Source organism: Ceratotherium simum, chromosome 17, assembly GCF_057802395.1.
Source record: "Ceratotherium simum simum isolate JZ-2026a chromosome 17, ASM5780239v1, whole genome shotgun sequence".
Lineage (NCBI taxonomy): Eukaryota > Metazoa > Chordata > Mammalia > Perissodactyla > Rhinocerotidae > Ceratotherium > Ceratotherium simum.
In genome coordinates, this window is record NC_141916.1 from 16,719,665 (window position 1) to 16,731,010 (window position 11,346).

The window sequence follows — 11,346 nt, forward strand, 5'->3', positions numbered from 1 at the left end:
CCACAATGAGAGCCTACAAACTGTTAAAATGTCTGAAACAAACAAGCAAGCGAAAACACCAAGTGCTGCAGAGGATGCGGAGCAAAGGGAACTCGCACACATTGCGGTTGGAAATGCAAAATTGTACACGTACTTTGGAAAATAATTTGGCATTTTCTTGTAAAATTCATTGTACCCTTACCACATGACCTAAAACGCCCTCTCCTAGGCAAAGTGAGAATCCGGTTTTATGTTTTCCACCAGCATAGCATGAGCCTTCCAGTTGCCCCACCTCCTCTCCAACAAGGGGTGTTGTCAGTCTTTGTCATTCTAATGGGTGTGATTGCCATCTCATTGTGGTTTTAATCACATTTTCCTGACGACTAGTGATGTTCAACATCTTTTCTTGTGCTTATTGGCCATGTGTACATCTTTTGGGAAGGGTCTGTTCACATCTTGTACAGATTTTTATTGGGTGGCTTGACTTATTACTGAGTTGCAGGAGTTCATGATATATTCTGGATAACAGTCCTTTGTCAGATATATGTGCTGCAAATATTTTCTCCCAGTGTGTGGCTTGTCTTTTCATTTTTCTTAATGGCATCTTACAAAAAGCAAAAGTTTTTAATGTTGTCTAACTCCAATTTATCAATATTTAAAAATGTTTTGGGCTTTTGGTGTCCTATCTAAGGTATCTTCTCCTACCTAATGGTCACAAATATTTTCTCCTAGAATAAAAGCCTAAGAAGGAAAAGTTGAAAACAGGGGGGGTTGCACAGTCATGCTCTGCTTCTGCCTGGAACCACAGTCCTTTCTCCTGTCACTTATGTCACAGTTAATCTCTCCAGCCTTGACTGGCCTGTCCTCTCACCTCTGTCTCACTCTCCCCCTTCTTATTTTCTGTGACCCACCTCAGACAACCTTTTCCCAGCTCTCACGTCTAGGGGAGTAGGCTGGTCTAGTAGGGCTCTGGCCTCCCTCCCCTCTACTCTGTAATGACTGCTCTCTGTCCCTGCTTCCTCTCCTCCTCTGAAACCTGCTCAAGGCTCATCACCTCCCAGCGGAGCTAACAATCCACGTCTCCTTGGTTTTTATGGACGCAATTCAACATTTATGTACTGAGTTCTGGAATCAGTCAGCTGTGGTTCAAATCCTGCCTCTACTATTTAACTAGTTGCATCATGTGGGCAAAGCACTTAGTCTTTTGTATCCTACTTTCTACTTCTGGAAAAAAAAGAAAATCTACCTCATAATGCTGTTGTGAGGATTAAATGAGATTGATGCTGGGAAAAGACGTGGACGTCAATGTTTATCTTTGTAAAATGTCAAAGATAAAAGCTAACAGTTACTGCCATTTTTTGGAACGGTTTATATAACACCCTGGTGAAGTAGTAAGGACAAGTGTCATTATCACCCCATTTGACAGATGACAAAATTGAGGCTGAAGAGCCCACAGACAGAAAACTAGGAAGCTGTGGAGCTGGAACAAAAAAGCAAGGCTCTGATCTTACATCCCACACGACTTCCACTAAACCCCAGTCTGTTCTCCTTTGGCTGGATCTCCTCCCAGTGATCGGATTAGGGTGTCATTCAATGGGCGGGGACTGCTACTGAGGCCTGCCTGAGCATGGAGGGTACGGGGTTGTAGGGTTGGGGAGATTTCTCTGCTTCTCAGCCGGGGTCCAGAGAAGATCAACCGAGAGAGGTCGCTGAGCCCTGCCAGCGCACGTGAGTGTGTGCAGGTGTGCAAGGTGACCTCTGGGAGGCCTGCAGTTCCAGGGGGAAGAGGAGAATTAAGGGCCCGAGATAGGACCTGCAGCCAGTGTGGTAACCTGCATTTTCCTGGCCTAGGTGAAAGCTGGTGGGAGGAGCTTGAGTCCAGAATATTCCCTCAGGCAGCTGCCCTCATAGTTCTGCAGTGAACAAAAGAAGGGATCAGGGTCCTTGACCTGCCTGACTGTTTTCTAAACAAAGAGTTTCTTCACTTCCCTGCAGAGGATTTTGGAGCCTTACAGGGCTTGATTGCTTCCATTATAAAAATAATACCTGCTCATTATTTTAAACTTGGAAAAATAGAAAGATGGAAAATTTAAAAATCAACCATTACATGAAACAACTACCATTAACACTTTGATAGATATATTTTTTGAACATATTTTTCTAAAATATTTAGCTTTAGTCAGTTTTTAAAAAGAATACAGCTATGCTCAAACTGTATCTCCAGTCCTATTCCAGCCTCTCTCTGTGCTTAGGATTTAGTGGTCATGCTGATTACTCAATTTCGATTTCTCCTTTTCTCACTTAACATTAAAACAGAAAATTTTTTTATGTTTACATAAACCCTGTAACCCTCATTTTTATTATCTATATAATACTCCATCATTGGACATAGTTTTACTATTCTCTATTTTTTTTTTTTTTTTTGGATGTTTGTTGGGAAAAACAAATGTTTGGTAGGGAGGCAGAAGCAATTCCCGCCAACTGTAGAAAATTCCATTGAGTGGGTCTCTCTGAATTGCCATTTTTTCTAGATATCAGTTTCTAATTCATCAGTGTCATTGTCCTAAAGCTTCTAGGACATGTCTCTTGAGTTTCAGTACCATTCTGGTAGAAACTAAAAGTGTTGAAATACCGACTGTCTCAGAAAACACCCTCTCTGAGGGCTTTTGGGTAAGACTGCATACACCTTCTGTTGCCTAGGTCAGCAGATAGTTGATAAATAGGTAATAATAGGAAAACCCTGCTAACTAAGCAATAATTATTTGACATGCCGTTCCCAAGTAGATAGTGTTATTTATTCTCTTGTCACTTAACAGCTTCAGGGGAGCCAAACCCATGAACTTGTCCTTGGCTAGCTGCCAACTCCACGAGATCTATATAAGGGGAGCCCTCCGCACCCCAGCAGGGAAACACTGAGCCATCTTCTTCCCACCTTCTCAGTGTCACTCACTCCTCTTGTGTCAGAATGAGCAGGCAGGTCAATGCCTTGAGGTGCCAGAGGGGAAGCTTCAGCAGTGGCTCAGCCATTCTGCCGGGAGGGTGCTGGAGAAGGGCAGGGAGCTCGCTGTCAGTCTACAAGAGCAGCGGCCCCTGTCACGGCTCTGCCTGGCCTGGAGGTTACAGTAGTCGGAGTCTTATTAGCCTTGGCGGGAGCAAGAGCGTCTCCGCCAGTGTAGCTGGAGGTCTGGGCCATGGTGGCAGTCTGGGGAGCTACAGGGGTGGATGTTTTGGGGTGGGCAGCCTCGGTGGGGTAGGCTTTGGCCTTGGCAGTGGTTTTGGGGGTCTGGGGTCTCTAGGCCCAGCAGTCTGTCCTGGGGTCATCCAGGAAGTTGTAACCAACCAAAGCTTGCTGGAGCCTCTGGATGTGAAGATTGACCCTGAGGTCCAGCAGGTGAAGCAGCAGGAGCGGGAGCAGATCAAGGAACTCAACAACAAGTTCGCCTCCTTCATTGACAAGGTGAGTGCTGATGCCTGGAGGCCAGCTGGCCAGGCCCGACTAACTCCAGAGACCTGCAGAAAGGCCTTTCTGCTATGACGGAAATGTGGCTAGTGGCTATTGTATTGGACAGTGCAGGTCTGGCTTATCTGAGGTCAACCAGTTCAGTCCCTGTCTCTAAAAGTTGGCCCTGGTGGAAGGTGCCCACTTTGCTTCTCATGTTCTCCAAGCCTCCCTAGGAGACTGGATCTGATGCTCAGCAATCTGTCACAGCCACATCAAACTTAGGGCCTTGCAGACTCACCCTGAAATAAAGGTGATCCCTCCTGCATGTATAGTAAATCAGAACGGGTTGACAGGTCCAATCTTAAAGAAGTTGGATGGTTCAGTGGGTATCTCATAACTGGATGCATTGACGTTGGCAAATGGTTTCTTCTCCATAAGTTGCCACACGATTCTGAGTCTAGGAGGTTATCTCTGAGCAAAATGGCATTTCTATTCTCAAAGCCAGCGAATAGGACCACAAAAATCAGACGGTGCCCAGTTATTGGGCTCTGGAAAAGGAGCACGGGGCCAATGCAAATGACTCGGCCAGGTGATTTTTCAATTCCGTTGGTCAGGCTGGGAGTGGTGAACTATACTTACAGCCTTGAAGAATGCTGACCTTCAGATCTCTTCTAGTCCTGACACCAAAAGGAGGCCAGACTTCTTATACCAGCTATGCCAAACAATTTGCCCTTGGGCCAGCCTTGAATTGAGGTTTACTCCCAATAGCCCTGGGGAAGACGAGGGCCAGGAAGGCTGCAGCTGGAGTTTGTGCCAATGAGAAGCTCATGATTGTCTGGGAGGAATGCTCTAGCTCCGCCTACCCCCATCTTTCTTGGGGTACTCTTCCTGAGGGAGGAGCAGCTGTGGATTTGCACTGATGCATAGACTTGGAGCTGGGAAAAAATAAGGAGAAGCCCAGTGAGAAGTAAAGTAGAATTGGTGAATGTGCCCAGAGCTCGCAGTTTAGGACAGCCTTACCAGTGTAGACGGTGCATTAAGGAAATCTGTTCTTTCACGGCAACTGTAGTTGATAATACTGTATTGTATAATTGAAATGTGCTAAAAGGGTAGAACTTAAGTGTTCTCACTAAAAAAGGAAAAAAAAGGTAAATATGTGAGGTGATGGATGTGTTAATTAACTCAATTGTGGGAATCTTTTCACAACAGATACATATGTCAAATCATCATGTTGTACACTTTAAATATATTACAGTTTTATTTGTCAATTGTACCTCAGTGAAGCTGAAAAAAGAAAAGGTGGGAAATTATACAGGTTCCTGCTGCATTAAAGATCTGGCTTGGGGAAAAAAATAAACTAAACCATGTTCTTCCTTTGCCTGCTGTGCTGTGGGATGGGGGGCGGGAGGGGTGGGATGAGGAGGGAGGAGATTCGCTGTGTGGAGAAAGTGTCCCATGATCTTTGCCAGGAAGGTGTCCCACAAATTCAAGGCACTTGTTAACAGTTAATTCTTCTCTTTTGCTACTTATTGTGCCATCACGTGCAATGTCGTGAAGACAGTGAGAAGGGTGAAGAAAGGGAATATTTCGTCCACATCGAATAGTTGTGGCTATTTGGTAAAACATTCTGCGAGTGAGTTATTTTGCTGGCTCATTGATGAGTCTTCCTGATTCTCCTCTTCCTGAATGATCTGGGCCACTGGCTCTCAAACTTTGGAGGGAATCAGAATCAACTAACAATCTTGGTAAACAGCCTAGGAATCTTGGTAAACAGTCTAGGAATCTTGGTAGCCTAGACTCTATCCTACATTAAGAAACCTGGACCTCCATGTTCTTTATGATCTTCCAAGTGATTGATTCTAATATTCTCTAGAGTTTGAGCACCACTGCTCTAAGCAATTGTCCATTCACACATACCTGAAATCTACCCAAATAATAGGGCTAACTAACCTTATCATAGCATGTCGAGAATTAATGCCAAACTGGACTTGCTTGTCACTCTTGCCAGGCTGTCAGGGACTTCTCAAGCCCGCTCCGGCTGTCCCCCAGGGGCCGAGCCCATGGACTTCCTGTTTCCAGGTGCGCTTCCTGGAGCAGCAGAACCAGGTGTTGGAGACCAAGTGGGAGCTGCTGCAGCAGCTGGATGTCAGCACCCACACCCCCAGCCTGGAGCCCATCCTGGAGGGCTACATCGGCCGCCTCAGGAGGCAGGCAGACAAGTTCACGGTAGAGCAGACCCAGCAGGAAGCAGAGCTGAGGAACACTCAGGGTTCCGTGGAGGAATACAGGAAGCAGTGAGTGAGCAGGGAGAGGGGGACAGTTAGTGTTGGGCCAAAATGCATGTGGATGGATCCCAGATCTAGGTCTGAAAGAAGTGCTACGGCCGAGAACTGGCCTCTCTTTCAGGAATCCTTAGGATCTCTTTCTGTTTTCTTCTTGTGAATCTGTTTGTGGGTGTAGGTTCAGGGGTGTAGGAAAGCAGAGAAAATGGAATATCTTTAGACCTAACAGTCCTCTTATCTACTAATTCCACCAGATACAAAGCAGAAATCAACAGCAGGACAAATGCCGAGAATGACTTTGTGGTGCTGAAGAAGGTGAGAGGTCCCTGGCTTTCTCCCCCAGGTCTCAGTTCTGGTAGTCTTATCCTGCTGGGCCCTGGGCTCAGTCTCCTCAGCTGTGAATAATCCCCGACTCCAGTTAACCTCTGAGTCAGCACTGTGTTGGGTGCAAGACTTTAAGAAATAATAAGAATGAAGGCAACCCTGCTTTCTGGCTCGAAAGTCCTGTTCTCAACTTCTTAAGGCTATCACCACTCAGGCTACAAATCCACTCAGCATTGTCCCCACTCTCTTAGCTTCTAGATGGAGAACTGGTCTTTCCCCATCGCTTGCCTATCGATGCTATTCTCCCTCTGGCATCCTGACCGTGCAGGTCAAAGTCTTCCAGCCCCCTGGGGCCCACCACCTCCTTTCTTTCAGGATGTTGACAGTGCCTACTTGGTCAAGGTGGATCTCAGTGCCAAAGTGGGCGCCCTGCAGCAGGAGGTTGAATTCCTCCAAGTCTTCTATGCTGCTGTAAGTTTGGGGTTTAAGCTTTCTGGGAGCCCCTGGGATGCTTGGAAAATTGAGGAAGAGGGATAAGTTTCCCTCGTCTGCCTGTGAGCTTCTGGGTGGCTCATGGTGAGTTGGCTTTGGGAACCTCAAAAGGTGGGTGCTGAGTGTTTCCTGAGGGCTAATTGCTGCCCTGCTGCACAGGAGCTGGCCAAGGTGCAGCAGATGGTCAACACCACCAATGTGGTCCTCTCCATGGACAACAATCGGCACCTGGACCTGGACAGCATCCTCTCCGAGGTCAAGGCCCAGTACGAGGAGATCACTCAGAGGAGCAAGGCTGAAGCCGAGGCCCTGTACCAGACCAAAGTGCGCACCTGGAGAAGTGTCTTGTGCTGGGTTATGCCCAGATGGCATACAGGATCCCCACTCCTGCCAGTAGACATTGACCTGCTCCATTGGTCTTGTGGCTGGTGGACCTGACCTCATATGTCCTGTCCTGGAGATTAGTGGGGAGGGATACCTATGAAGGTCTCTGGCTCAGCCACCACTGGAAGTTACTAGGGCTCTGGCATCCTGGGGACTTGCCAGTCCTATGTTAAGGTAGCCAACCCAACTCTGCAGACCCAGGCACATTTGGAGACAACAAGATGGCTTTCAAACCAGTACAGTCAGCTCTTCATTCCATGTATCATGAGAGCCAGTATTTCAACCAGGCCGGCTTCCTTCTACCTGCACATGCTCCCCACTGCCTTCCTACGCCACATCTATGGAAGCCCATCTTCAGAAAGTCTGACATTCCTTATACCCACCTTAGTGGAACACAATTTAAGGTGGTTCTTTGACAGAAATAATAATTCCAGGTCCAAACATGAAATAGTTGGTGCCTTTTTCCTGTTGTGGATTGCCTGTTGCTATCTGTCCCTTCAAGGTCCGACTGGGAAGGACAGACCAGAGGTGTATTCCTGTCTAGGATTTGGCTAGGTGATCTTTGATAGTTCCATATCTAAGCTGTATGGGAATGTTCTGTTTCCTCAGCTGGACCACACAGGCCCAGCAGACAGGAATGGGTCTCCTTTAGAGGTTGATTTCGGCCACAATGACCAGGCTGGGCAGGACACATGAGTCCTGGTTGGACTTAGAGGCTTAGAGGGCTGGGGTGAGGAGCCCTGGGTGGACTCTCTCTCTGCTATCTTTTCACTCTTGCCTTTTCCTGGTTCCAGTACCAGGAGCTCCAGGTCACTGCCGGGAGAAAGAGTGATGACCTCCAGGTGATGAAGATGGAGGTCAGTGAGCTGAACCGAGCCATCCAGAGACTTCAGGCAGAAATCACCAGCCTCAAGAAACAGGTGGGGCACCAACTTGGCAGTGGTGGCCTTTGGGGGTGGGCTCATGATAGATTTTTTTCCCCTACTTTTCTGTATTCTAACATCTTCCACAATAAATTATGAAGGAAGGCAAGAGAGAAGCATAGCCAGGTACAGGTAGGTACCTGATCTCCTGTGCCTCATTTACCACCTGCTCTTGGCCCTTGGCAGTGTGCTGCCCTGCAAGACGCCATCCTGGAGGCGGAGCAGAAGGGTGAGGCAGCCCTCAAAGATGCTCAGGACAAGCTGGCTGAGGTGGAGGCTGCCCTGCAGCAGGCCAAGGAGGACCTGGCCCGGCTGCTGCGTGACTACCAGGAGCTGCTGGGAGCCAAGCTGGCCCTGGACGTGGAGATCGCCACCTACCGCAAGCTGCTGGAGGGTGAGGAGAGCCGGTGAGTGACCCAGGGGAGAGAGGATGGGTGAGTGTCCAATGGTAGTGACCTTGTGTCAGCCCTCCCATCTGTACGATGGGACAACTAATTAACTCTTTCATTCCTGAGATGACACTTGAGCTTTGTCGGTGGTGGGTTGGGGGGTGTCTAGTCAGGGCCTTTGTCCAGAGTGCACGTGATTAGCATAGACCCTGGCCCTGTACGCTGGAGTCCTTAACTCCTCTGAACTTTCCCTCTGGATCTCTGGACCAAAAGGAAAAGTGGGGAGATATCCCTGTCATTGAGAAATCCAGAGAAAAAATGAATAGCTTTCCCTAGTTTTGTCCAGTCCGAGAAGGCTGGACTGAGCTCAGGCTGGGCAAAGAGTGGAGAGGGACAGGGCCGAGGGGGCCGGGGGAGGGAGAAGCAGTGGCGATGAGCCCACCACGGCTGGGGAGAATGGGCAGAGGAATCCAGGACAGCTGCCCTTGTTACTCCAGGTGGGAACTGACACAATTCTGGGGCCCAAGTCTTTTCCAGAGTGAGACTGAATTACAAATTATGGATCAGACCCAGGGTCTCCTTCCTTCTGGGAACTGTCCTCCTCTGAGCCCTGGTCAGAAGATTTACTGATTATTCTGATTGTTTCTGTATCAACAGGCTGTCTGGAGAAGTCACCAACAGCGTGAGCTATGGTGAGTAACTGGGGTTCTCCTTCGCTGGCCAGTCAGGAGTCACCCTTGCCCTTTCCTGACATGAGGAGGGAGGAGCCCTCTGCTAGGAGGCTGGGGGCTGGGGCCGTGGCCTCACTGTCTGCACTGGCTATGTGGTCTTGGACAAGTCACTTCTTGTCTTCCGGCCCCATGGAGGGGATTCAAATAGGGGAGCTCCAGGGTTCCCTTTGCATCTAGGATCTCATGCTCACCTCCAGGCAGAGGAAGCGGTGGAGATCCCGCCTTCAAGACCCCCTGAGTCTGGTGGTGGAGAGGTGGCCCAGATGGATGGATGGTGTAGGAGCCCTGGCATTGGCGGCCATTGTTCCTTTATGAGACACTTCAGGAAGATGCCCCTCAATGCTGTGTGTGCGATGGGTATTCAGGGATTTAGAAGGCGTATAGGGATGCCTAGAGCTGCCCTGATCCTCCCTCTTTGTCCCCCCACAGCTGTGGTGTCAAGCACAGTCTCCACTTCCCGTGCGACCACCTCTGGCTTCGGCTCAGGGGGCGGAGTCTCCAGGAGAGGAGGCAGCGCCCTCAGAGCATCGGGGGCATCATCTGGGGCTGCGGGGTCTGCAGGGGCCAGCGGGAGCTCCTGGGGGTCCAGACCTCAAGTTGAGAATTCTGGAGACACCGATTCTGGCGTGGGAAATGAGGAGTCCAGTTCAACGAGAAACCAGGGCTCCAGTTCGGGGCACAGAAACGTGTAGGTCTCCCCCCTCCAGAGGCAAAGTGGAATCTTCTCGCTCTGATCTTATGGCGTCCGTTTACCCTGAATATTTCACAGCATACGTACCTGCTCTGGCCCTACTCCCGCCTTTTTATTTTCTTTGGCAATTTGGAGACAGGCTTGTGGGTCAACACAAGTTCTTTTTTTTCTTCCAAAAGTTGGGGCCCCCTAGGAAACCATTCACAGGCAGTGTCAGTGGGCCTGCAGGGCTCAGTCACTTTCTCCCCTGCCCATCCTGCACCCCCACTGTGTTCTTAGTCCGTGCTGGCCCCTTCTGTGGGGCAGAAGCAAAAGCTCTTCTCCCTCAGTCCTGAAGTACGGATGCACACACACACCATTTTCTATTATCACAGTCAATTCTCAGTTATCCGCCTTAGTGGGTGTCAGCCATTATACTGATAATCTGCAATGGTTTATCAAGATCTTGTTTTGACTTGATTTTCTAAAGCCCCATCTGACCCATCCTGGGGCATCAGGACTCTGCCTCCCATAGAATCCCAGACCTGGGTGCTCACCAAGGGAGGGGGAAAGAGGAAGATCTATGGGGACCTGGGGGTGCAGGCATGCCAGCCTGGCCCCACCCCTTTCCCTGAGAAAGCCAGTGTGGATGTCCACTGGAGAGTAACCTGAGAGTGGGCTGAGTTCATGGTCTCCCCAGGGATGAGGATAAAAATGTAACAATAACAAATATGTCTTAGGACCACACTCCAGGCAGAGTCCAATTTGAAATAAACGTTCAGTGTGACCTGCTGGGCTAGAAGGGGTATGACCAGAGCCCTGGGCCCCTGCTGTCAATGGAGAAGGTCTTGTGTCCTGTGTTTCCTTTTAAAGAATTGTCTGCTTTTACCTCCACACCCTCAACCCCCTCCCCACCATACTTTCCAATAAACTTCATGGGAAATTCATTCTGTTTGGGAATTCATAAAATATGCGCTAATCGGATGGGCCCTGAGTCTTGTGCACCCCCACCGCCGCCCTGTAGCACGTGCGCGCGCACACACACGCTCACTCTCTGTTCTCCCTGGCTCGGTCACCTGTGCTCCCAGAAGGGCCTTGTATTTCTCTTTAGCTTTGGAAGGTGGGCAAAAAATGGCTCGTACTTCCTCTCTTTATTGGGAAAGCTCAGCTTCTGTTTTTAAAATAATTAACTTCAGGTCCTCGAGCCTTGCTTGGCAGCCAACCTGGGGTCATTATTGCCTAATGAAGGGGTAACCGTGTTGCTATCCTTATTGATGTGAGGATTATTATCAGGTGAACGGCCAGAGGGTGTGGAGTGGGAAGCAGCAGCCTGGGGCTCAGGTCAGAGGACAGCTCTGTTGCTTTGTCTCCTGCTTCGGCCAGAAAGCAGTTCCCAGCCCAGCAGCCTGCAGAGTCCAGCAGTGTTGGGTTGGGAGGGGGGCTCGTCGGTTCCCTGTCGTGAGCTCTGTTCTGGGCGCTTAGAGGAGGGAAATGGCCAGGGAGAGGTTGGGCACAGCTTCTAGTTTGAGCAAGCCCTAGGCTCCTGGAGAGGCAGCATTCATTCAACCATCACTTATTGAGCACCTACTGTGTGCTAGACTCTATTCTCGACACTGGTACAAAAAGGCAACCAAGACCTTTGTCTACCTGGAGGGCAGGCGAGCGCATGTGCAACCAGAGTACAGGGATCTGAGTGCTGTCTCGGGGAAGTGCACGTCGGGAGCAAGGGG

The 11,346-nt window shown here is 49.4% G+C and overlaps 1 protein-coding gene across 1 annotated transcript; it reads left to right on the forward strand.

The window, feature by feature from the left end:
- Positions 1–2,430: 2,430 nt before the first annotated feature.
- Positions 2,431–10,550, forward strand: LOC147914722 (keratin, type II cytoskeletal 73-like). Its single transcript, XM_087442353.1, has 9 exons — positions 2,431–3,436; positions 5,501–5,715; positions 5,958–6,018; positions 6,403–6,498; positions 6,679–6,843; positions 7,698–7,823; positions 8,013–8,233; positions 8,873–8,907; positions 9,376–10,550. Exons 1-9 carry the CDS (start codon positions 2,945–2,947, stop codon positions 9,636–9,638), a joined length of 1,674 nt encoding a protein of 557 aa, XP_087298479.1. The 5' UTR covers positions 2,431–2,944; the 3' UTR covers positions 9,639–10,550.
- Positions 10,551–11,346: the final 796 nt, after the last annotated feature.